At 36.9% G+C, this 27210-nt stretch overlaps 1 protein-coding gene across 1 annotated transcript in view; it reads left to right on the forward strand.

The window, feature by feature from the left end:
- Positions 1–27210, forward strand: part of PRKD3 (protein kinase D3) — an 87218-nt gene that overhangs the window by 39456 nt on the left and 20552 nt on the right. Inside the window, exons 3-12 of the mRNA XM_049652292.1 lie at positions 1512–1650; positions 2971–3102; positions 3849–4006; positions 9234–9426; positions 15086–15163; positions 18518–18701; positions 20143–20266; positions 21931–22008; positions 23059–23335; positions 26198–26250. Coding sequence (XP_049508249.1) covers positions 1512–1650; positions 2971–3102; positions 3849–4006; positions 9234–9426; positions 15086–15163; positions 18518–18701; positions 20143–20266; positions 21931–22008; positions 23059–23335; positions 26198–26250 — 1416 coding nt within the window. The remainder of the gene's footprint in view (positions 1–1511; positions 1651–2970; positions 3103–3848; positions 4007–9233; positions 9427–15085; positions 15164–18517; positions 18702–20142; positions 20267–21930; positions 22009–23058; positions 23336–26197; positions 26251–27210) is intronic.

Below are 27210 nucleotides of genomic sequence, written 5' to 3' on the forward strand. Positions count from 1 at the left end.
ATTGAAAGGAGAACTAATATAAAGATTCTGAATATTTCTGTACTTTTTCATTATTTACTCAGGTTTAAAAAAATTCAAATCAACTCAAATTTCTAATTAAGTCATTATTTTCAATTTTTTTAATTTAATATTTTCCAATAAAATTTAGACCTTTTTAGAGAAATATACAAGAATTTTTAATGGGAAAATTAAATTCAGAAGATAAGGAGAAGGTATCTCCACCTAAAACACATGCCTAAGATCCTAGACTCACGCTAGAAATGAACTACATATTTGACTTTGCTTTTTCCAGTGGGCAAAGTAAACATGATTAGTTACATGATCAAATTGTTCATATTCTAAAACCAACCAGATAAGTGTCTTTTATGAGTCCTCACAAAGAAGGGCTACCATATGAAGTAGGTCCGTATCCTCAGCAACATCCCTGCAATAGATACATTTATGGTTTAGTATGACATACATATCAGACCATTCAGTGCAGGCCAGTGACATACCATATAGTCCATCAAAGGATACTCTATGAGGAGCCAAAATAAGTCAATGAGAGTATACAATCCTGAGATAAACTAAAGAAATTTGAAATACTTTGAGCAGCATTTCCCAAGGCACTGATATTTTAGAAGATGGTCTTGATTTTGATTTAGAAATTAAACAGTTATTTTGTGAGGCAAAGACAAGTTTCCCTTACATAACTTTATTAACTATAAAAACTTTTAGAGCTCATACCTTCATATTTTTAGTCCTTGGTATGCCAGTCCCCAAAGTGTCAGCTCTGTAGTCACAAACTGTAGAAGCCTTGAAATAATATACATAGGGTATATATGAACAGATCTGCAAGTCTCCTGCTCTGGCCAAAGGTTTTTTAAGAGGAAAGTATTAGGTAAATGCTGGAGGCTGTAGGTGCATTTGTCAAAAATGTTGGAATTGATACTCTTGTGACTATAGTTTGGGAATTGCTAACCTTCTACCAGCACTATTCAGTAGAGTTTCCTGTGATGGTGAAAGTGTTCTATATCTGCACATTCCAAAATGGTAGCCAAGCCAGTAGCCAAGGTGGTGATTGAGCACATGTAATGTAGCTAGAGTGACTGAGGAACTGAACTTTTAATTTTGTTTAATTTTAATTAAAATAACTGCATGTGGCTAGTAGCTAGAGAGGAAGCTCGGTTCTAGAGGACAGGAAAGAATGCTGATCTCTCAGGCTGTGTGAGATAGAGTAGCAGCTAAGTTCAAGATTATATTCTTCATCAATAACTGAATAAAGAAATCTTGTGTTTTTAAGAGACTTTTACTAAAGATAATGATTATATTTAAGTTTGCTGTTTTGTTTTTGAGCTTGACAATTAACCAAGGATGCTTGAGTCCATGGTTGATCTTTTAGATATTAATACAATTGTTTTCAGACCGTGTTAGGCTAAAAACTACACTTAAAATTATTTCATAAGATTGAGACATTTACTTATAAAACTGGAAACCTGTGGGTATACTGATATAAGACTGTTTTCTTGTAGTTTCCAGAGTGTGGATTCTTTGGCATGTATGACAAAATTCTTCTCTTTCGCCATGACATGAATTCAGAAAATATTTTGCAGCTGATTACCTCAGCAGATGAAATACATGAAGGAGACCTAGTAGAAGTTGTTCTTTCAGGTAAGTAGCTTCTTTTATTTTGTTGCCTTTTTTTTTTTCCCAACAAGCATTATTTTTTGTGCTAAATGCTGTGTTCTGTTATACTTAGTCTTTATACTATAGTTGCTTAACTTCTTTCATCTATTGTAATGGCTACCAGGTGATTTTTACTTTCGGGAAGGTTATATCACAGATGACACAGTAGGAAAATAAGCCCTGAATTGTTTATTTGAGTGTTACTAAGCTAAGGGAATTATCATTTGAACTGGCAGAAGAATATATACTCTTTGAAATAAATTGAAATAAAACAATTATACTAAAATTCAGTTCGCTTATCCCCATTTCTATGAAGAGCATGAAAGAGAATTGAGGCTCAAAAAAGAAAATCAGGAAAAAAAGAGAAGTAATGAAGATGTGGAAGAGAAAACTGCAGTGCTGATCATTCCCATGATTTAAATAATGCTCCTTCCCTATGTGTTCTCAGTGGACATTTTCTTACCTCCCTCCTTCCCCCCCCCCACCCGTTCTTGCCACCTGTTGTCCCTTAGCTCCTTCTGTTTCTGATCTCATCCAATGGCAGGTGGGCAGGATTTAGTGAGGAATGTAAAGGAACAGAGAGTGCAGCTAGTAGGCCTGCAGAATTTCTTGTTTGACAGGAAAGGAGAGAGGGGGAGAGAGAAGGGTGTGAGAGGAAGGAAGAGAAGGAAAAGGAAAGCCAGCCAAGAGTTCAGAGTCCTGCCACCAATTTTTCCTCTTTTCAGACTCATCTTTGTCACCTGTTCTTGAGATCCTCTCTCCCCTCACCTTTCCTTATTAGTCCTCGATCCTTCCCATTTGATAGCTGCTGTTTTTTAGAGTCTCTTTTTCTTAACTACCAGGACTATGGAGAACAGACTCTGGAAAGAGCTTATACTGAGATCCTGTTAGAACTCAGAGTGTTTACCATTGAGGTTAAGTTCCACAGTTTTATGGGTTTTTTTTGTTTGTTTGTTTTTTGTTTGTTTGTTTTTACTTTAGTGTTCTATTTCCCAGTGTGTTATAAGTTAAACAGTTTTAGACCTAACAACTATTTGTGATCTTGTCACTATGAGAATATTCTTTTGGAGATTGAAATATCTACCTACAGACCTCCTTTTGGAGCTCAAATTATTTGGACCTGAGGAACTTCCTAAAATAGTTTGAAACCCACAATATTAAATGCCGAGAATAGTTTATGATGAATGAAACTTACAAAGAAAGAAAGATTCCACATGCTTTGACATAAATGAGTATGGTCAAGATTCTTAATATTATTGTAATTGCAGATATACGTTTTATTTTGGTACTTGTCTTTTTTAAAAGCTTTGGCCACAGTAGAAGACTTCCAGATTCGTCCACATACTCTCTATGTACATTCTTACAAAGCTCCTACTTTTTGTGATTATTGTGGTGAAATGCTCTGGGGATTGGTACGTCAAGGACTGAAATGTGAAGGTATGTGTTCTGAGTTTTGGTGTCTTTTGAAAGGGGATTTTGCATTTGCATTCTCTAATCGTTAATGAAAGAATAAGATCATTGGTTAGTGACTAGGTAGTAACCAGTGTTTAGAACTGGACAGATCTAGTTTTTCTGCATTAGAATTGCTAAGGGGTAGGAGGCAGGTGCACATTTCTGATTAGTCTTCTGAGTACTCTAAGGTGGAGGGTCAATAAAGTTTTTCTGCAGAGGGCCAGAGAGCAAATTTTTAAGTATTATTGGTTAATAGTCTCTGTCACAGCTACTTAAATCTGCTTTGGGCCAGGGAAGCTATAAACAAGATGTAGAGAAATGAACAACATGCTGTGTTTTAATAAAATTAATTATGAACACTGAAATTTGGATTTCATACAATTTTTACATATCATGGGAGGAATTTGGTACACAGTCTACAGTTTGCTGAAGTGCTTTAAGCTAATTGTTCTCAAACTTTACCATGTATCAGAATCACCTTGAGGACTTGTTAAACATACTTTGCTAGGACCTACCCCCAGAATTTCTGATTCAGTCGGTCTGGGGTGGAGCCCAATAATTTACACTGAATTTTTTGGCTTCTGCTTAGTTTGTCATTCAGGTTCTTAATTAGGATAACTATTGCTGCCAGAGAAAGTAAATTAAATAAAAGAAGCGTCTATTTTTTATGTAACATACTTACATATTTAAGTTTCTTTAATCTATTTTTTTACCTTTTAAAATATATTTAGGCTGTGGATTAAATTATCATAAACGATGTGCCTTCAAGATTCCAAATAACTGTAGTGGAGTAAGAAAGAGACGTCTATCAAATGTATCTCTGCCAGGACCTGGCCTCTCGGTTCCAAGACTCCTACAGACTGAATATGTACCCCTTCCCACAGAGGAGGTATGTATTTTAAGGCAATAAGAGGGCATTTTAGTACTTGTTCCTTATGTTTCTACGAGGTATATGACATCATCCTAGGACATGAATTATACACTAAAGACTACAAACATTCCTACACTTAAGAAAATTAAAATATATTACTGGAGACAGAGGTTACCAGTAGTAATGAGTTGCGTATTATCTTCTTTGGGACCACATTATCACTTGGACCACTGTGTTAACCTCCTAACCAGTATCCTGGTTCCCATACTTCACCTCATCTTTTACACTACAGTCAGATCATCTTATTTCACTAGAGCTTAATACACAACTCTGATTATATCACTCCCCACTAGGAAACCTTTATATATTCTCTTTCCAACAATCTGTTCTATTTAGCATTCCCTGAACACCCGATTGTTCCCTCTACCTTTGCTCTTATTGGTGTCCCTCCTCCGTGCTTTTTTCAGACCTAGCTCAACAGCTGCCTTTCCTGAATTTTCCTCTTACCCAGAAGTTATTTTATTGGTCGAATGCCAAACCACTTTTCAGACCTGTCTAATGGTGTGTATATCATTCTACCTTAATATCATGGTGTCCTCAAGGAATTCATGATCTGTTTAGAGAAGACAATGCCCATGGTCTTTTGTGTGCCCTACCGTGCCCAGCACAATATGTTATACTCTGTATATGTTATACTCACTGAATATGTTATATTCAGTGATGTAAGAATGAGTGAATGAATGAACCCAGTGATTATCACAATATTCCAGTGAGATATTTTAGTAGATCTGTACATAATGAGATAGTTGAGACTTATAATGGTTAAGTAGTAACTTGACTCAAGTCACCGAGCAAATTCGTAAGCAACATTAGAATTAAATCCAGATTTAATTATTTTTAGATCAGGGATTTTTCCTAATATATTGTACCCGTGAAGAGTAAAATAGTAGATCAAGAGAGAAAGAAATAACTTCCTTGTTCTTTTGATAGTACTTAAAGTGACCTCCATCCATAGATTGCAATCTTATCATTTAGTTGTTTCTGTAACCCCTTTGGTCTTCCATAAATTAATGGCAGAACCAAGCCTTTGGGCTATTGGCTTGATATCCTGGTCACAAGATTTTGCTATACTGAGGCACCTTAGAATAAAAGCTTCTGAAGTTCTTTCACAAAAATCCCATATTTCCCTGTTGCCTAGCACTAATGTGAGATGTTTAACTTAGAAAAAAAGAGTGCTGTGGCATAAGAACTGAGAGCAAAGAGTTATTAGAAACATATACAAGAGCTTGGGAAAAGACTGGTGATTGAAAAGTGAGTGTATTTTATACATGAACTACACAGGAAACTTAGGTCGCAATGGGATCTGTAGGATAGAGGCGTGTTGTTTTAAGAGCCTCACAACTGATGCTGGGATGCCAGCTCCCCCTAGATGAGGAGTACTAGATTAGGAAATAGGCAGGGCAGAGCAGATGAATCAGGTTAAATTTAATTCATTAGTTTCTGTTTTATCCTGAAGATGAAAATTCCTTGGGGAAGTGTATGAAGTAGAGTGACATGTTTGAATTGGTTAGATCGTGCAGAGGATTGTAGAATGAGTAGAAATTGTAGAGTGGAATGTGTGAAAAAAGGCTGCTTCTATCAGTCCACGCATGCAGTCTCAAAAAGGAAAAAGGTACAGTAAGAGAAGAGCTCATGGAGGAAAATCAGAGGGAAGCGTGGGAAAAGAGGACACACTAAAGGAATATAGGACATACCAATGAGGAGATGAGTGCAGCCTTGAATCTGAACGAAGGTTAGAGAAGAGCTGACTCCAAATGGCTGCCCGGTGAGAGCCTCCTAAGTTCCACGTGCCAGGCTTCATGATGAATGCTTTACTCGTCTTTTCTCATGTAATCCTCACCACAGTCCTGGAAGGCATAGCAGCTCTCATCCTGATTTCTTAGATAAGATGTGAGGAAGAAAAGTTTCTGAGTAGTCAAGATACTAAACTTCACTGACCACTGAGATAAGCTGGAAAAAAGGCCAGGCGGGGATAGAAACTTCTGAATCTGACTCTGGGGTTGTCATTGTTTACATGTAAGAAGGCAGTTTCTCTTGCAGTGTCTGAAGTCATTGTAAGGGAAGTGAGTAAAGAGACAGAGGAGCAGAAGCTAGTCTTTGGGACTAGAAGATGGTCACTGAATTTGGTTACAACAGGACCACTAAGACTAGAGAGACCAGACTTGAATGATGGCTCTTTGGAGATGAGAAGGAGGAATATTCCTTGCAGTACATTTGGGCAGAGGCCTGAGGGGCCAGGACAGGACAGAATCAAGGTAGAAACTGTTGGAACTAAGCGTATGCATAAAAGTGGAGGCATTTTTTTACTGAATAATATTCCAAAGTCAAATATGTATAATTAGGGAATTTCCCCCCTTTGAATGCTTTTATTGCTTTTATTATTACATCTGATTGAGAGTTGGCAACATGTTATAAAGTTTTTGTAGGCAAATGTTCACTTTAGACATTAGTTGAAACCCATGCCATGGAAATAATCGGATTACTTTTAGAGAATTTCTGGCTTCTCATTAATAAAGAAGTAAGAATTTTAGTAGTTTGTAAAGAGGGGCCATTAAATCAAGGTAAGAGAAGAACTTTCACTCTAGTTACTCTAGTCTTAGTGGTCCCATTTTCACCAAATGTTCCACAGGTAATTTTACCAGTATCCTCCTTCCTCCAAATTCTGGTTCAGTCTTCCATACCTTTCCTGCCTTCCTCACTCAAGAGAGTGGTAAACCATGGTCCCTGATGAGATTGTAGCCTATGCTCAGGTGTGTTTGAGATGGGAAAAAGATGGGACTGGACTTTCATGGAGAAGACCTGGGGCTAAGGGCATCTGCCTAGGTGGCAGGGGGTGCGGGCAGTTAAGCGTCCAACTCTTGATTTTGGTTTACATCATGATCTCACAGTCATAAGATCAAGTCCCGTGTCAGGCTCCATGCAGTGCATGGAGCCTACTTGAAATTCATTCTCTCTCTCTCTCTCTCTCTCTCTGTCTCCCTATCATGTACATGTTCTCTCTCTCTCAAAAAAAAACAAAAAAACAAAAAAAAAACCCAAAAAACCCACAGACAGAAGACCTAGGGCTAAATCTTGATTATAATTCTTGCACTTAAGTAATATTAATCCCTTTGAGCCTGTTTTTTCATATTTAAGTAACTTTGTACTAAACATGAAAAATTAGGTGGCTGCTGTAGCCCAGTCTCCTGAGTAGCTTCTTGCACACATGCTTTGTACCGTGTCCCTAATACCCAGTCCCAGGAGGGCCTGACCAAAGGCAGTCAGTCACTAGCTGGCCACTGGCCTATGAAGGGATTTGTTATGACAGTTCTTCCTTACAGGGGTGTCCTACATATTTGATGATGGCTGGCAAAATCGATCTTCTTCCATCTTGTGTGCTTTAAACTTGAGACAAACCGAAAGTGGTAGAGGCAGGAGCAAGAGGAGCAGAGTGTTGAATCACCACTAGAATAGGGAGCCAGGGGTGAACAAAAGCCTACAACATCTGTTTCTCGTTCCCGCTGGCTTCCATTACTAGCTTTGCAGGATCGCTGCGGTGCTCAGTACCCAGCGTCACGGTGGAAGAAAAGGGCCAGGCTAGAGCGGGAGATCCTGAGAGCTGAAGCAAGTTTGGTTTGGGTTTTAACATTGTTTTTGTAACTTTTCTTAAATTAAACTGCTTCCTAATATGCTTTGGGACATTTGTGGCTACATAGCAGGGAAAAACTATCCATCAGAGACCATTTTTGTGTTCTTTTTATAATGTTCTTCTCCATTTGAATGTCCTTTTGTGTTTCTTCTTAACCTTCTTCCTGCTTTCTTCCAAACAGTCTTTTTTTTTCTTCCTCCCTTCATTTATTTCATACAGTTCTCTAATATATTTCATTCATTATACATACATGAAATATTTATTTCATACAGTTTCTTCTGGCTTCTTTTGCTTTTATGGGTTGACTCAACTTCTCTGAGTTAGATATTACAAGTTATGGAAGGCACATGAAAGGTCTCAGGACTTCAGTTCTGGCAGTGAAGATACAAGCAGCTACAACAAAATCTATAATATGTCTAGATGATAGGTGTTTTGTGCTTGAGAATGTGGACTATACTGTATTCATTTTTGTTTCTGCAATACACAGCAGAGGGTCTGGTCTGTAGTATAATAATCAGTGAATGCTGAATGAATGGGATGAGCCATATTGAACTGGCCTATAATTTAACTTGATTATTTTCTTTGTACATATAGAAAGTATCATAGTTAGAAAAATCTAGTTATCTCTCAGGTTACACAAAAATTTTTAATCAACATCTTTAATTTTCCTCTTTGCTCCTCTGGGGGAGTAAAGCCCAAATAACTAGAAAATACTTAAAATATCAAGGGACTTCCTAAAACATCAGTACTGAGGGGTAAAGTTGTTTTAGCTAATTTTGTATCTGCCATTTTTTATGTCATCATCATTAGACTTAAGTTTTGTTGTTTTTTTTTTAATTTTTTTTTTTAACGTTTATTTTTGAGACAGAGAGAGACAGAGCATGAACAGGGGAGGGGCAGAGAGAGAGGGAGACACAGAATCCGAAATAGGCTCCAGGCTTTGAGCTGTCGGCACAGAGCCCGACGCGGGGCTCGAACTCACGGACCGTGAGATCATGACCTGAGCCGAAGTTGGACGCTTAACCGACCAAGCCACCCAGGCGCCCCTAGACTTAAGTTTTTAACAAACATATTTTAGTATTTGTAAAAATACATTTGAAAAACCAAGACTTATTTCAAAATATTTTTAGATATCATGTTCAGTAATTCAACATGAACAACAATAAACTTTCTGAATTTATTATTATTCAGAAAGGTTCGTGATATGATTCATTTCTTGGTAAGGTTTTTCAGGGGATTTAAACATGTCATAAATTCATTTTAAGGCTTTTGTTTTTTATTTGTAAAACGCTATATATGTCTGGCAAATAGTTCATCAATGAATATACGTATGTGAGGATGAAAATTTTTTTTTTTTTTTGTATAAACAATAGCAAAAAAATCTGCACTGTTCACATTCAAATGATGGTAAGTTAAGCTTCCAGAGGAAACTGCTGAGATGCACATTTTTAGATTTTTGGCTTTAGTGTTCAAAATAAATGACTTTGATCTCAAGTCCTGCTCTTAATACTTTGTTTTTAATATACTTAATACTTATGGAAATTACTTATGTTTTAGTCACATGTTCACCAAGAACCAAGTAAGAGAATTCCTTCTTGGAGTGGTCGCCCAATCTGGATGGAAAAGATGGTAATGTGCAGAGTAAAAGTTCCACACACATTTGCTGTTCACTCTTACACCCGCCCCACAATATGTCAGTACTGCAAGCGGTTACTGAAAGGCCTCTTTCGCCAAGGAATGCAGTGTAAAGGTAGGATTGGATGTTCTTCTGAAATAAAATTCATAGGTTTTTGTTAGGAAATTTGTTTCAAAATATTTATATTTCAGAAGCATAGGCAAAGAAATTGGGTTCATAGTTGTTAATTTAAAAAAAGAAAAAAATGCATGCATGCACACACATTCATATTTATCAACAACTATTGCTCTCTGTAGTATATGTACTATGTACCAGGACCTACAATACAGAAAAGCTAGAATTTGGATCTGTAAGGTATGGCTGCTCTACACCTATCAGTATGGGGCAGTTAGTAAGCAGGTGAGCAGATATTTGAGCTTAAGTCTTTCTGATTCCAGAGCCAAATGCTACCCAAAATATAAAATAATGCTTTCCTCTTTCCCTTAAACATTCACACACACACACACACACACACACACACACACAAATATATTACAAGAGTTTTCTTGTTTTTATTTATAATTATGTAGCTAGGAAAGCTGTACCAAAACTGTTATTCCAGAGACTAATCATACTGAAATAGGAAGAATATAAGTAGAAGCCACTGGAAATGTGATAGGGATTATCCATATTCGGGTACTAACCCAAAACACTATCATCGTATTCTAAAAACATCTCTCATTGAACCAGGCTTTTAATAGAATAATGGAATATTTTTTCCTACAGTTGTGTTATTTTTTATGTTTTTAAAGATGATTTTAACTTTTGTTTCATATCTCCTTCACAACACTCCTGAACAATATAGTGAAAACCAAAACAGTTTAAAATGTGTTATTAATTATTGAGCCAGGATGGGGTGTAAGTAGCCTGTCTATAATTTTATGTACTTATTTTTATGTGATTATTTTAATGGTTCTTGGTAACATACTTTTTATATAATAGAAGTGATGTGGAATTGAATTCTCTAGTTTTATATAAATAAAACATTAGAATTGAGGTCTTTGCAACAATAAATCCTATTTACAATACAGAATAAAATAATTGTACATAAATTTGACTTAAGTATATGAGAAAACTTTTCTTGGCAGTATATGGCAACATGGGAGAACATCAGATAGAGGACAGGTTGTGCGTTTGTTGCCAGGTAGTTAATAACTATCAGGCAGGCATAATTAAATGTTGAAATTTTATTTCAACAGCTTACTTTTAAATATGAGTTAATATATAAATTAATACTTTAAAATATCAACACTAAAGTATATTGGCAAGCAGCCACTAAGGAATGTTTTGGGAAAGAACATTAATAACAGATGTACAAATTCTAGCCAACAGATAATCTTAGAAAAGGTTGTAGGTAGTGCTGCTCTGCTGAACAGAACAGAAACATTCTAAAACCATATGCAGAGCAGTACGATAGTTTGTAGAGGACCTAACATAAATATGTAGATTGATGAATTTTGAAATAAAACCAGTTAACTCTGCTACTGGGTTATTGATTTAATTTCTTAGCTCTAAAAAACTAATGTTTCATGCTTGTATTGGTTCAGAAAGTAGCATGTATTGGTTCAGAAATATATATGTATTTCTGTATAACTAAGCTATTTTAATTATCCGTCAGAAACATTCACTTATTTCGGTGACTTCTTTTTTGTTTTTTTAGTTTTTTTAATATTTATTTATTTTTGAGAGAGACGGAGTGTGAGCAGAGAGTACTTATTTTTATGTGATTATTTTAACGGTTTAATGGGGCAGAGAGAGAGGGAGACACAGAATCCGAAGCAGTTTCCAGGCTCTGAGCTGTCCACACAGAGCCCAGTGTGGAGCTCGAACTCATGAACCTGAGCCAAAGTCAAACTCTTAACTGACTAACCACCCAGGCACCCCAGTGATTTCTATATTTTTAAGATATGAATTAGGATATTAAAAAGTAAAACAGTCATTTTCATTCACTTGTCAAGCTAAGAAAGAAAACAGTAATTTAGTTAAAACAGTTACGCTGGATCATTTGAGAAGATACACAGTTCCAAGAGCAGCAGCTACTCATTCAGTCACCTGTTTTTTTGTTTAAAAAAATTTTTTTTAAGTTTATTTATTTATCTTGAGAGAGAGAGAGAGCGGGGAAGGGGCAGAGAGAGAGAATCCCAAGCAGGCTCCATACTGCCAGTGCAAAGCCCAATGTAGGGGCTTGAACCCACAAACTGTGAGATCATGACCTGAGCTGAAGTTGGACACTTAACTGACTGAGCCACTCATGTGCCTCATCACCTGCTTATTTTCTACTTTGTAATACTAAAACTTCAAGACAGCTTGAAAGCATACATAAAATATAAGAAAATATGAACAAGTTAATAAGAACATGAGTAAGAGTACAGAGAAATAAAAATGCCTGCCATTAGAACCTACCTACTTGCTGCCAACAGGCTACAAATTTGGCTCTACATTTTCAAAGCGAAAATGGAAATCTTGTTATTGTTACGGTTTGCATACCTCATGAGATAAAAAGCAAATCAATTAAGATAAATGGAAGATGTTAATATTAATATCATATATGAATTTTTCTAGGGCCTTTCATTTAAAAAGACAGTGTTATTTAATACAAGTTGGGTCACCCACCAAATTGTTAATCATGGGACTTTTTCTTATAATAACCTTTACCTTATGCCATTGGTGTGATACCCAGAACTTTCTTGAATCACAAGGGCTACAAAATCATTCTAAGTCAGGACTTGAAATTATTTTCTTCCCGATATTGCTGGAAGATGGAATTCCAAGGTGGAAGGGCGTAGTAGACAGTAGTAATAGCAGAGGGTCTCAATTTTGGTATCACCTAAAAAACACTTTTAAAACACATTTCTCAGCCCCACTCCCAGAGCTGCTGACATAATAGGTTTGGAGTAGCGCCCAGAAATTTGCATTTCTAACAAGTTCTTTGTAATGCTGATTCTGCTGGTCTGGGAACCAGAGTTTGAGAACCACTGAGTTACTTGTAGTATTGAATAGCTTGTACCTGACATTCATCTGCAGTGCTATCAACTCGGATGTTCTTGCAGGCTGAAGAGAACTATATATAAAGGTGGGAGACGTTGTGCATGAGAAGCTCATGCCTTTCCTTACAGGGCTGTATAGGAAAGCCCTTACTAATTCCTAATAAAAGCTTGTAGAATCTCAGTCTCTCTTCTGCATATGCACCAGGTCCTAATAATTAGGAACTGAAAGTAAGTGCTTGACATATATTGGAAAGTAGTCAGCCTGAGAAACTGTCAAGGGGAACATGGAAAGATGAGTATGAGTTAATGGAGCTGCCAGCAACATTTTGGCAATTACAGATAAAGAAACTGAGCCCTAGAAGAATTGGGGAAGATGGCAGCAAAGTAGGAGGAACCTAGGTTCGCTCATCCCACAGATACAACTAGATAATTATCAAAGCATCCTAAATGTCCCAGAAATCTACTTGAAGACTGGCAGAACAAACTCTACAACTAAAGGTAGAAAAGAAGCCACAATGAAGAAGGATGGAAGTGTGGGATGTGGTTTAGGGAAGAAATGGATCTTGGCTGCTGTGGAAGACAGGGAGCCATGGTCATGAGAAGGATGAGAGAGAATGCACAAGGAGAATGTTTCCTCATCCATTGGCTTGGAAAGCAAGAGGGGCTGAATTACTTGAGTTCTGGCAGTCAGCAGAGATTAAAGCCTGAAGTTTTAAGCATCAGCGGACTGGAATCTGGGAGTCTAGAGGTATTGGGGCTGCCTTCAGAGACAAGATAGGCAAACAACCTAGGGGCAGACAGTGTGGAAGCAACAATCTGAAGAATTCCTGGGGCACACAGTGAGGAGATTATTTGCTCTTCTTGGAGCATGCCCCTGAGAAGCAGAGTTCACAAAGAGCCCTTTCTGGGAACAAAGGAGCTGGTGCCATTTTTTTCTCCTGCCAATTAGTGGTCATAGATCAGTGGAATAGAATGGAAAACCCTGAAATGAACCCACAACTGTATGATCAGTTAATCTTGGACAAAGTAGGAAAGAATATCCAGTGGGAAAAAGACAATCTTTTTAACAAATGGTGTTGGGAAAACTGGACAGCAACATGCAAAAGAATGAAACTGGACCACTCTCTTTTACCATACACAAAAATAAACTGAAAGTGGATTAAAGACCTAAGTGTGAGAACTGAAATCATAAAAGTCCTTGAAGAAAGCACAGCAATAATTTCTTTGATATGAGCCATAGCAACTTTTTTCTAGATAGGTCTCCTGACCCAAGGGAAACAGAAGCAAAAATAAACTGTTGGGACCACATCAAAATAAAAAGCTGCTGCACAGCAAAGGAGACAATCATCAAAACTAAAAGGCAGCAATCTATGGAATGGGAGAAGATATTTAAAAATGACCTATCCCATAAAGGGTCAGTACCCAAGATACATAAAAAACTTATACAACTTAACAGCCAAAAAATGAGTAAGCCAATTAGAAATGGGCAGAAGACATGAATAGACATTTTTCCAAAGAAGACATACAGATGGCCAATAGGCACATGAAAAGATGCTCAACATCACTTATCATCGGGGAAACACAAATCAAAACTACAGTGATATATCACCTCACACCTGTCAGAATGACTAAAATCAACAACACAAGAAACAAGTTTTCGTGAGGATGTGGTGAAAGGGGTACCCTTTTGCACTTTTGGTGGGAATACAAACTGGTACAGCCTCTCTGTAGAACAGTATGGAAATACCTCAGAAAGTTAAAAATAGGGGCACCTGGGTGGCTCAGTTGGTTAAGCGTCCAACTTTTGATTTCAGCTCAGGTCATGATCCTACAAACTGAGATTGAGTCCCATGTTGGGCTCTGTGCTGACGGTGTTGGAGTTTACTTGGGATTCTCTCTCTTCCTCTCTCTGCCCCTTTCCCACTCATGCTCTCTTTCTCTCTCAAAAATAAATAGACTTAAAAAAAACAAAGTTAAAAATAGAACTACCCTATGATCCAGCAATCCCACCAGAAGTATTTACCCACAGAATACAAAAGCACTAATTCAGAGAGGTAACATGCACTCTTATGTTTATAATAGCGTTGTCTACAATAGCTAAATTATGGAAACAGCCATTATCAACAGATTGATGAATGGATAAAGAAGATGCGGCATATATATACAGTGGAACATTAATCAGCCATAAGAAAGAATGAAATCTTGCCACTTGGTAGATGGGGCTAGAGAGAATTATGCTAAGCAAAATAAGTCAGAGAAAGACAAATACCATATGATTTCACTCATATGTGGAATTTAAAAAACAAAACAAACGAGCAAAGGGGAAAAATAGAAACAAACCAGGAAACAGACTCTTAGCTATAGAGTTAAACATCTTAACTGATGGTTACCAGAGGGGAGGTTGGTAGGGGAAGTGTTAGAAAGGTTATAGGGATTAAGGAGTGCATTGTGATGAGCACTGGGTGATGTATGGAAGTGTTGAATCACTATATTACATACCTGAAACTAATATTACATCATGTTAACTAGCTGGAATTTACATTAAAACTTAAAAAAAATAAATTAAAAAAAAAGAAATGGAACCCTGAGGAGTTGAATACCTGTTAAGAGGTGGCATCAGAATTTGAAACCAGACCTTTATTCCAAGACCTGAGTTCTTAGTAAAGGAAAACTTTAAAAAGTCTCTAAGCATATCTGATACTGCCTGACTTTTTACATACATTAATAAACCAAATATTTTATTTCAGATTGTAAATTCAACTGCCATAAACGCTGTGCATCAAAAGTACCAAGAGACTGTCTTGGAGAAGTCACTTTCAATGGAGGTAAAATTCTTTTTCTTAATTTGCCTAAACGATCAGAAAAGGTCACAGTTCTTTTGTGTATTATCTTTGTATAAGGCTATATTTGCATGTTTTATTTTGTTTACTTTGTTTCTTAAACTTTGGCTTTTTAAATTTAATAATCAAGGAAAATACAGATAATCAGTAAAGGTACACTTATTGTATTGTATTGTATCTTATTTTATTTATGCCTTCCCATTTTTCCTATAGCCACCTACCATTTGTAGTCTAATGTTGCCAGTGGTGTTGCATATTTTCTTCCATCCTTAGACATAAAATACTTCTTTTTACCTGCTGTTGTCCCTAGAGGTGTTCATAGTTCTAATACTTACTGACTGCTTCTGTGTGCCAGGCACAGTTCTATACTCTTTACATACATTGATATTTAAACCTAAGAACAGCCCTTTGAGTTAAGTATTTACAGATGAGTAAACTTGGGCACAAAGACATTGAATAACTTGCCCAAGAAATATAGCCAACAGTTTATAGAGTTGGGATTTGAACCCATATGATCTGGCTTCTTAGTCCATAGTCATTAGAACACATTGTGCTGCCTCACTGTCTCTTTCTCCATCAAATAATCATTTGCTAAACATATTCCCTTATATGCCTTTTTCTTTTCTTTTTTCAAGATTATATATTAATTATGTTTTTGGAGGGAAGGAATAATGATTCCAAGCATAATTTTTTTTTATTGTTTGCCTGTAATATATATATATTTTTCAATATATGAAGTTTATTGTCAAATTGGTTTCCATACAACACCAGTGCTCATCCCAAAAGGTGCCCTCCTCAATACCCATCATCCAAGCATAATTTTTATTTAACATTTACAGGACTGGTAAAAATTAAATGTAAGTAGTTCTGTAGGATGAAAAGTATAAGGAATGGAAATTGAATTTCTTAAGATTTTAATGTTTTCTTTTATGGCATTTTTTTTTTTTTAAGTTTATTTATTTTGAGAGAGACAGTGCGAGGGCGGGGTGCAGAGAGAGAGGGAGATAGAGAATCACAACCTGGCTCTACGCTGTAAGTGCAGAGCCCAACTTTGGGCTCAAACTCACAAACTATGAGATTATGACTTGAGCCAAAACCAAGAGTCGGTCGCTCAACTGACTGGGCCACGCAGGCGCCCCTGTGGCATGTTTTTTATGGTTGCTATTTAACACCATTGACAGATCGTGATTGGTTTTCTCATTTGGATTACTCTGAATTAATGCAGCTTTGCTATAGACTAAAGTTTCCTCCAGATTTATGGTTCATGTATTTTTGTACTTTACTGCTGTTTGACAGATGGATATGAAATACTATTTATATTGGTTTTAATGTATACTAAGTAGTTTGAACATCTTTCAAATGGTTACTGGTTCTTAAGGGTTTTTTTTCCCCCTGTAAATTATCTGTTCACATGTTTTGTCCATTTTTCTGTTTATTTGTTATTGATTTGTAGGGAGTTGTTGATAATTCTACCTAATAGTTCTTTGTCAGTTATACTTGATGTAAATACCTTCTCTGAGTTCTGGATTATCATTTTTTTAAGCAGTGTTATTGAGAAACTTTGCATACTTGGCACATTTAGTTTATTCACAAAGTTAGGCATGTATCAGTGCAGTCCAGTGTTAGGACATTTTTCATTACCCTGAAAAGAAACTCCATACACATTAGCAGTCACTCGTCGCTCTTCCCCACTAGCCCATGGCAACCACTAATCAACTTTCTACTGCTGTGGGTTTGTCTATTCTAAACTTTGCATACAGATGAAATCATAATATGTAGTCTTTTGTGACTGGTTTCTTGGACCTAGCTTAATGTTTTCAGGGCTCCTCCATGTTGTAACATGTATGGGTACTCGTTCTGCTTTGTTGATGAATAGCATTCCTCTGCATGAAGATACCACGTTTTATGTATCTGTTCACCAGCCAGTTGATGGACATTTGAGCTGTATCCACTTTGGGGCTATTACGAATAATGCTGCTATGAACATTTTGAGTACAATTTCTGTGGACATATGTTTTCATTTCACTTGGGTAGATACCTAGTTTGTGGAATTGTTGAGTCATGTGGTAACTCCGTGTTTTAAAATTTTGAGGACTGCCAAACTGTTTTCCAAAGCAGCTGCACTATTTTACACTCACTTTACCAGCAGTGTATGAGGATTCTAGTTTTTCTGAAAGGTCACCACCGCTTGTTATTATCTGTCATTTGGATTGTTGCCATCCTACTGAGTATGAAGTAATACTTCCTTGTGTTTTTGATTTGCATTCGTGGATGGCTAATTGATATGCACATCTTTTCACATACCTGTTGGTCATTTTTACATCTGCTTTGGGAAATATCTATTACTCTGGTCCTTTGCCCATTCAACTGGTTATTTATTTTTTTATTATCGAGTCTTAAGAGTTCTTTAAACATTTGAGATACAAGTCCCTTATTTGATATATGATATGTAAATACTTTTTTCCCTTCTGTTGGACAGACTTTTTGCTTTTTTGAGGTATCATTTGAAGCACAAAAGTTTTTAATTATAATCAAGTCCACTTTAATTTTTCTTCTGTAACTTATATTTTTGGTATTCTGTCTGGAAGGCTTTGCATAACCCAAGGTCACAAAGATTTACTCCTGTGTTTTCTTCTAAGAGTTTCATAGATTAACTCTTACATTTAGATCTGTGATCCACTTTAAGTTAATTTTTGTATTTGGTTTACAAAAGAGGTCCAGTTTCACCTTTTTGCATGTAGATAATCCAGTTCTACCAGCACCATTTTTGGAACAGACTATTTATCTTTCCCCAACAAATTGCCCTGGACCAGTTAACCCAACATACAATAGTGGTGGCTAATTTTTTGCTTTGCTTCTAGTATATTTTGTCATACAGAAATTTAAGTTCTAATTATTAAAAAATTTTTTTTTAATGTTTTTATTTATTTTTGAGAGAGAGAGAGACAGAGCAAGCGGAGTAGGAGCAGAGAGAGAGAGAGGGAGACACAGAATCTGAAGCAAGCTCCAGGCTCTGAGCTGTCAGCACAGAGCCTCATGCGGGGCTCGAACTCACGAGTCGTGAGATCATGACCTGAGCCAAAGTCAGACACTCAACTGACTGAGCCGCCCAGGCGCCCCTAAGTTCTGTTTAAGCAAATTAATTAATTGTCTGCCTTAGGGTGTGTGCATTTTATATCTTCCTTAATTAAACACCTCTTTGTCCATAAAGATATTTTCCTATTTTCATTAAGAGTTTTAAAACCTTTTTTTTTTTTCCACATTTAATATACTTTTTCTATTTACACGTATTGCTCTCCCATTAATTTGAAACTCTGAATTCATTTAAAACTTTGCCAGAACCTTCCAGTCTGGGAACAGATACAGATATACCAATGGATATTGACAGTAGTGACATGAACAGTGATGGTAGCCGGGGCTTGGATGACATTGAAGAACCATCTCCTCCAGAAGATAAAATGTTCTTCTTGGATCCGTCTGATCTTGATGTGGAAAGAGATGAGGAAGCTGTGAAAACCATCAGGTAATGCACATGTGTGTATTGCAAGCTACTTCCAAATGCAGGATTAGTCCAGGTGCTTCATTAAGAAAGAAAAAGCCACATTGCTTTCACTGGAACCTAGAATGTAATTTACAATCCAGTTAAAGTATTGCTAATTCCTTTACATGCACCACAGTATTTCTGAAATAAATTATACACTCTTGCCATCTACTCAAGATGGGAAAGTATGAGAATCCTTGTTAAAGAGAAAAATGCTTTATTTAAATGTAGTCTAGATATTATATCTGGCTGTGGAACAGCCACCACAAGGTGCCGGAATTAAACTATCAATTAAAGCAACCAGCTTCTTCATTTAGGCAAATTATCAGATGTTAGAAACACCAGTGAGAATATATACCTGCCGAATGTTGCACAGAGATGATGGTGACAAATTTGGGGGCAGTTTTCATTTTACCACAGTTAGACTGTTAGCACTTTGTAAAATGCTATTGGATTATAAAACTTATAAATATCCCCTTATGTTTGTAGAAATTCAGTTTTTTGTGTATACAGCTTTGTAGGATACACTACTTTGTAATAAAATGTGAATATTTTGGCAGGTTTTCTTCTTCACTGGCAACAAAGAAGTATTTAGAGAAAATGGATCATTTATCAGTCTCACATAACTGAGTGGTCATTTATTCATTTTGGCTTGTCATTAGATTACAGCTATTATCATTATCATTATGAACTAAAACTTACTGTTTACCCAGTTTGGAGACTGTGAAGAGAACTTAGCTAGCTTCCTAATCATGAATATTTCATAATTTAAGAGAAAATATTTAACTGAGATTCAAATTGAAAAACCATATATTTTTCACACATATCCCATCAAATTGTTCTTTTACTTCCAGCTGTGCTGTTTCTGACCCACGTTTCAATATTACCTGATTTGACGCAGTACTTTATTTTTTCTTAATTGGTAGCTGTAAATCATTTTATTAGTATCTATTAGAAATACTTCTTGTTAACAACATGAAAAATGGAATTTGACATTTGAACCATGTGATTTTGTGAATAGGTATACTTGCTTTTTACCTTGTTACGAATTTACTAATTAATCATGCTGCTTAGGGCAAAAGAAGCTTTCTCAACAGCAGTCCCAAATGAGACCCTCTTCCAGGCTCCAGATCTTCCAGTTGGGGAAGATTCTTTCTGCTCTGTTCATTGTTTTGTGTTGGGACCTTCCAAAAAATATTGATGACACATAATGAGGACTTTCAGGATTGTCTTAGTCTTTTATAAATCAACTGTGTATCATCATGAAAGGATTAATTTCTTTTTCTTAACCTATTTCTGTAAGATATTTTGGAAAAATTTAGCTCAGTTATCTTTAAAAAGGCCAGTGAGCTTACAGTATTCATAGGATTTTTTAAAAATTCAAATTATCAATATTTTATCATAAATGTTAAATGTTTTGTAGTCCGTCAACAAGCAGTAATATTCCGCTGATGAGGGTTGTACAGTCCATCAAGCACACAAAGAGGAAGAGCAGCACGATGGTGAAGGAAGGGTGGATGGTCCATTACACCAGCAGGGACACCCTGGTCAGTAGTCACAGATATTTTAATATGGTAGTGAAAGTTTGTTACGTACTTTATTTTGTGCATTTTTAAAATCAAAATGAGGATGTAATATGTATTAAGACATAGTATGTTGGAACTGTAGTTACATTTGTAAAGAGTTCTTAAAAGGCAGAACGTTGAAATATCTTTACAAACCAGTAGAGCAGTAGAGATTCAGAAGAGGTCTGGGGATATAACATCAAATACAAAATCCATGAAAGAAATAATAAGAGGGACTTCATTATAATTATAAACTCCTGCTCTGCGAAAGACAGTATCAAGAGAATAAGACAACCACTGGCTAGGAGGAAGTATTTACAAAAGAGACATCTGATGAAAGACTTCTCTAAAATATACAAAGAACGCTTAAAACTCAACAGTAAGAAAACAAACAACCCAATTAAAAAATGAGTCAAAGACCTTAACATATACCTCACCAAAGAAGATCTGTACAGATGGCAAACAGGCATATGATGAAGATGTTCCACATCATATGTTGTCAGGGAGATGCAAATTAAAACAACAGTGAGATACCACTACACGCTTATTGGAATGACCAAAATCTGGAACACTGTCGACACCAAATGCTGGCAAGGATGTAGGGCAACACAAACTTTCATTCATTGCTGATGGGGATGCAGTGGTGTAGATACTTTGGAAGACTGGTGGTTTCTTACAAATTATGGGCTTTGTGATTATGATGTGTCAGTGTAGGTTCATCAGTTGTAATGAATGTACCACTCAGAAGGATGTAGGTCACAGGAATGCTCTGCATGTGTGGGCACAGGGGATATATGAGAAATCTTCTGTACCTTCCCTTTAATTAGGCTATGAACTTAAAATGGCCAAAATCTTCATTTTACAAAATTATTTTAAGAAACATGAAAAAAAAAAAAGCCACGTGTCAAAAAAAGCAAAGACAAATGACAAACTGAAAAAAGTATTCTGAAGTCATGTTCTAGACAAGGATTCATTTCATGATACGTAAAGGATACCAACAAATTGATTCAAAAAAAATACAAAGAATGGGCAAATATTATCTACAGAGTTCACAGGCAGGAAAATATAAATGACTTTTAAAGATGAGCGCTTGATCTCATATTTAATAAAAAGTACAATTTAAAATTTCACTGAATTACCTTTTTTTTTATCAGTATAGCAAAGATCAAAAAGTTTAGTGACATACTAGATTAGTGAAGGTTTGAGTAAATAGGTACTCATGTTGCCGATAAAACTATAAATTGGATCAAATCATATGTAGGATAATTAATACTGTCAAGGAGAATTACATGTGTACATATCTTTTGACCTGGCAAGCCAATAGGTAAATTAGAAATGTAGCCTACAGATGAATTACATATCAGTGCATGTATACCACACGTGTATTTGCATGTGCTCACATAAAGTTCTCTAAAAGGATTCCCAGAAACCTACTACCGTTGCTTACGTGGGGTAGGGTGGACTCGAGTATGCTTATGACTACGTATCCTTTTTCTGTTCGCAGAATTTTGACCCCCGTGAATTTTAAACCTATTCAGACATACAAACTTATGAGTAGAAATGAAAGGAAAAGGAAAGAAAGGCACAGGTACTTTGGAAGAATCGTTATTTTTATACCTAACAGTTGTATGCCCTTTATTTTATAGAGAAAGAGGCATTATTGGAGACTGGACAGCAAATGTCTCACATTATTTCAAAATGAATCTGGATCAAAGTATTATAAGGTAAAGATTCCACATTTAAAAAAATAACATACATTAAAATATCGTATGTTTTCCAGATAAAGTAATATTTGTTAGTTATTATATTGGCATATACTGTGTATTATGACTCTGCCTAGTGTCGCTTATAAGTCACTCTCGAGTTCCTTGTTGAAACAGTTTTCCCCCACCCTCCATTTCACCCCCCACAGCAGCCCTGCTACCAAAGGATGTTTTTTGTTGTGTGTTCCTTTGGTCTTGGCCTGCCTGTCAGGTTGCTGCTGATTTCCTTCTGGACACCATGATTTAGATTGGGCTGTTCATGATCATTGCCTGTCCAGAAGAGGCCGGTGTGGTATCCATGTTCTCCCTGCTCCATTTGATTTTAGGCCCCGATTCCCACATGCTGCTGCTTCGCTTTTGTATAGTCTTCTTTGCCTGGCTTGTTCCACACTTGGCCATGTCACAGACCGACACCAAACAAAATTGTAAGTGGGGCGATTGTATCCTTAAGAGAGAGATCAGAAACTGATGACTTTGAGCTGGTTGGGTTCTTTTAAATAGGGGTTTTTTTTGTTTGTTTTTTTGTTTTTGCCTCAGGGAGTAGACTACACATACAGAGTTGTTACAGTTGCGGGCAGAACCAGAATGGAGTGTGTGAACAACCTGTGCTAGCGTTCTCCTTTTGCTGTTGTTTTTGCTTTGTTTTCCTGTGAGGGCTGCATCTTGCAGACCGCAGCTGGCAGAGAAGTAATTGTTGAGTCGATTTAATGACAGTTGGAAAGGGACAAGTGTTGGATACGGTGGCGGTTAACTCTCCCCAGTCCTCTCCTTCCTTGCATTCTGACAACCTGCTATAGGCTGGAACGCTGGGTTAGTACGCTCCAGGCTCTGCCTTTGGCAGATCACTGATGGCAGACACTACTGTAAGACTTGACTGCGTGCTCCGTGTACCACATACTTGTGTTCATCTTAGTGCATTCGCTAGAAATGTGTGTCTTTGATCGTTTAGCGTATTTGAAAATAAAAACAAAGATGTATTTATATTTTTTAATGCTTAATTTTTTACTGCAGGAAATTCCACTTTCAGAAATTCTCCGCATATCTTCGCCACAAGATTTCACAAACATTTCACAAGGCAGCAACCCACACTGTTTTGAAATCATCACTGACACTATGGTATACTTTGTTGGGGAGAACAATGGGGACAGTTCCCACAATCCTGTTCTTGCTGCCACCGGAATTGGAGTTGATGTAGCACAGAGCTGGGAAAAAGCAATTCGCCAAGCTCTCATGCCTGTTACCCCTCAAGCAAGTGTTTGCACTTCTCCGGGGCAAGGGAAAGATCACAGTAAGCAATAAGCTTGTTGATGGCTTTTTTCCCCCCTTTGGTTCTTAAGCGTTTTGTGGGTGTGGTTGTGTTTATGTATTTCTAACGCTCATTTTAAGCTTCATCGTTAGTAACCAATACTGCGGGTTAATTCCTTTATACAATTCACGTTGGTTATAGTGTATACATACAACCCCCAGAGCTAGATTCCAGAGTCAGTCTCCCTCTCCAGGCTGTGCCAACCTATTAGGTGATCTTAGGCAAAACTTCACCTCTCTGTGATAGTACCTACTTTGTGGGGTTGTCAGCATTCGAGGAAAGAGAACCAGTAAGGAATAGAACAGTCTTTAGTTTCCATGAACTCTCAGTGGATTAAAGTAAATTGCTAGTATTAGTATTTTGCTTCATGGTGGGATATAAACAGGTGATCAAGAATTACGGTTCACGTCATACTTGTGAAATCTATGAAGCCAGAAATGCTGTTTTTCTTTTAACTGAATTAAGACATTCAGAAATACTAAAAAAAATTGTTGAAACACATGTTCTTTGCACCAACAAAACTTATAAAATAAAAGCTAAATTTTGTAAAGGATCAAATGAAAGCCATAATATAATGTCACTTTTACGCCATTGGTATTATGTTATTTCTGGGGAAACACCATTTATTAGATATATTTAAATTGAAATAGGTATCAACCAGTTCCTACATGTACTTTATTTCTGTTCAGCTGTATTATTTTGTGCACCTATTCTTGGCATTATGTTACACTCTGAGCTAGAGTATGAAAGAAACACAGAAATTAAGGGAGATAGGACACACATACATAAGAAAGTGTTACGTAGCAGCATAAAGCAGTAGTGCGCAAAAACGAGTAATGCATTACTTGGAGGATGCGGATGTGGATAGAAGGAGTAAGCAGAGACTTCATGATTTGGATCTTGACCTTGGATCCCAAGTAGGTTAGGATAGGAAAAGCTAAAAGAGAAGGGTAGAGAGCTAGTGTTATTCTAGTTAAGGAGACAGGTGTGATCAATGGGATGAAGATAATGACCATGACCATGTTTGGTGTTTAATATTGATTCTAAGAGGATGAATTAATGGATATCTACAGTGCTGCTAAAGTTTTGGGGGATTTTAGACAGAACTCTGATAACCTAACTAAAGCCATGGACCTATTCCCCCAGAAAATAATACAGGAGCATACATACAAATTTTATGTATAACTGGATGTGGGAACCTCCTCTAGCCCATCATCCACGGACCTCCTCCCTCGGGTTGAGAATCTCGAAAAGCGGAAGGGTTGCGTGAGAGTGCTAGAGAATGACGCGCAGTCGTGCCGCTTACTGTCTGTGTGACCTTGGTCTCTACAGTCTCTCATCTAAAGTGTGAATCATAATAAATGCATACAATGCACAGTTCCTGATGCACTGGTAATACTGTTATTGTTGTTGCTGCTGCTTTTTGTGGTGTAAAGTTCTGGGAAGCAATGGAAATTAAAACTGGGTGGAGCTGGACAGTGGAGGCCTTTGAAACAATCTGCGTTGACACTAGGAAACCGGAACAATTGGAAAGCACAGTGTTAGATACTTCTGTATCGTTGATGCTGTGCCTTTTTTTGTTTCATTGATATTTAATGTTTTAATTATTTAAAATATTTTAAGATTGATTTAATATTTTTAAATGCAGGCTTTGACAGTCATTTTTTGATGCATAGTTTTTGATGCATAGTTTGCTTACATTTTGTTAATTTTTGTATTTGGGATTGTAAAGGAAATTTCATATTGTCTTTGAGTTGTCTCCAAGATTCTAGATGTTTGAGACCTAATCTCTTACTCACTTCCCATGCTGCCCTTTTCTCTTGTCAGTTACTTCCGTTGTGTACCAAAATAATACAAACATTTGAATTTTACAGCATTATGGAATATAAGATGAAGAAGTCCTTCCTATACACTTGTAACGCCCCCCCTTATTCCTGATCCTATACCTCCTCCTTCAGAAGACCATTATGAACAATTTGGTGTATATTTCTTGCTTTGGGGAGAAGGGAAGCTTATGCTATCTGTGCTGTATTGTTATATTTTATTTTTGTAGAAAAGTGTGGTCATACTCTGTGTTCTTTTTGGAACCGGCTTTTATCCACTATTTAATATATATCAGATATATTTCAATGCTAGTATATGTAGATTTGTCTAATTTTTAATTTTAATTATTTTTTAATTTTTAAAAAAGTTTTTGTAATGTTTGTTTTTGAGAGAGAGACAGAGACAGAGCATGATGGGAGGGGGCAGAAAGAGAGGGAGACAGAATCTGAAGCAGGCTGTCAGCCCAGAGCCTGACACAGGGCTTGAACTCATGAACCACGAGATCATGACCTGAGCCAAAGTCAGACATTTAACCGACTGAAGCACCCAGGCACCCCAAATTTTCTTATTACTAAAGTAATGCATGCTTTTTATGTTTTAGAAAATGAAGGCAGTATAGAAGTGTATAAAGAGCAGGCTTTGTTCCCCAACCCTACTTCTCTCACTCATCGGAAGTATCATTTTCTTCATTAAATGCTGCTACTACCTTACAACTTGCCTTTCTAACTTAATATGCTGTGGATAGCATTCTAACTCAGTATTATAGCTGTACACCATTAAATGTTTAGATAGGATTTCTTTGTGTGGATGTTTCATGTTTTATTTAACCAGTTTCCTGTTACTGGGTTAGTATTGTGTGTGTGGATAAATTTTTTTAAGGAACATAATTAGCCAGTTTTTAATTCAGCCAGTTTATAAAACTTAATGTACTGTGGGCACTTGCATGTCAGCAGATGTTAATATTATTAAGTCCTATAACAATTTTGTTCTTTGCTCATACATCGTTCTTCTGTTTTACAGAAGATTTATCTACTAGTATCTCTGTATCTAACTGTCAGATCCAGGAAAATGTGGTAAGTAAAAATTGAAAATTATAGCTAAGATATGCAAATTGGATAATTAAAATAGGTAAATGAAGATGTGAAAATCAGTGCAAGAGATAAAAAACAAACTCTTAAACACAGCAAACTGGTGGTTGCCAGAGAGGAAGTGAATGGGGGGGTGGGGAAATAGAGGGGATTAAGAATGCATTTATCCTGATGAGCACTGAGAAACATATAGAACTGTTGAAACTAACACTGTATGCTAATTATACTTGAATTAAAAAAAAAAATATGGGGCGCCTGGGTGGCTCAGTCGGTTAAGCATCCAACTTCGGCTCGGGCCATGATCTCGCGGTTTGTGGGGTCGAGCCCCACGTTGGGCTCTGTGCTGGCAGCTGGAGCCGGGAGCCTGCTTTGGATTCTGTGTCTCCCTGTGTCTCGGCCCCTCCCCCGTTCATGCTCTGTCTCTCTCTGTCTCTCAATAATAAATAAACGTTAAAGAAAATTCAAAAAAATAATTCTTAGGCCAAAGTATTGACCAGTTGGCCTAAAGACACCAGGCAGGCTAGACTTCAGGGCTGATAACTTCTTTAAGGAATTCTGCCTTATGAAGGAAAGTGTGGCAGATTTTTTTAACTGTGAAAATAAAGTTAACTTTTTCATAAGTGTTAGTAGACTATTACATAGTGACAGACTAGTTCAAAGAGAAGGGAGAGACCACCTCTTGCTGGGTCAGCAGAGAAAGCTTCCTACAAGAAGTGAATCCTGAGTTGTGCCCAAGTGGATGGAAAGGGATTTTGACTCAAGGGCTGAGAGGGTGAGGGCAGGGAATACTACTTCATACAAGACAGGGACCAGGATGGCACATAGAGAGAAGCAGGACATACAGGACTTGTAAGGAATAGTGAATAGGTTCAGTTTGGCTGGTATATATATGTAGGTATGTGCTGAGGATTGTAACAGGGGTCAGCAAACTTTTTTTTTTTTTTT

Source organism: Panthera uncia (genome assembly GCF_023721935.1).
Source record: "Panthera uncia isolate 11264 chromosome A3 unlocalized genomic scaffold, Puncia_PCG_1.0 HiC_scaffold_12, whole genome shotgun sequence".
NCBI classification, from domain to species: Eukaryota; Metazoa; Chordata; class Mammalia; order Carnivora; family Felidae; genus Panthera; species Panthera uncia.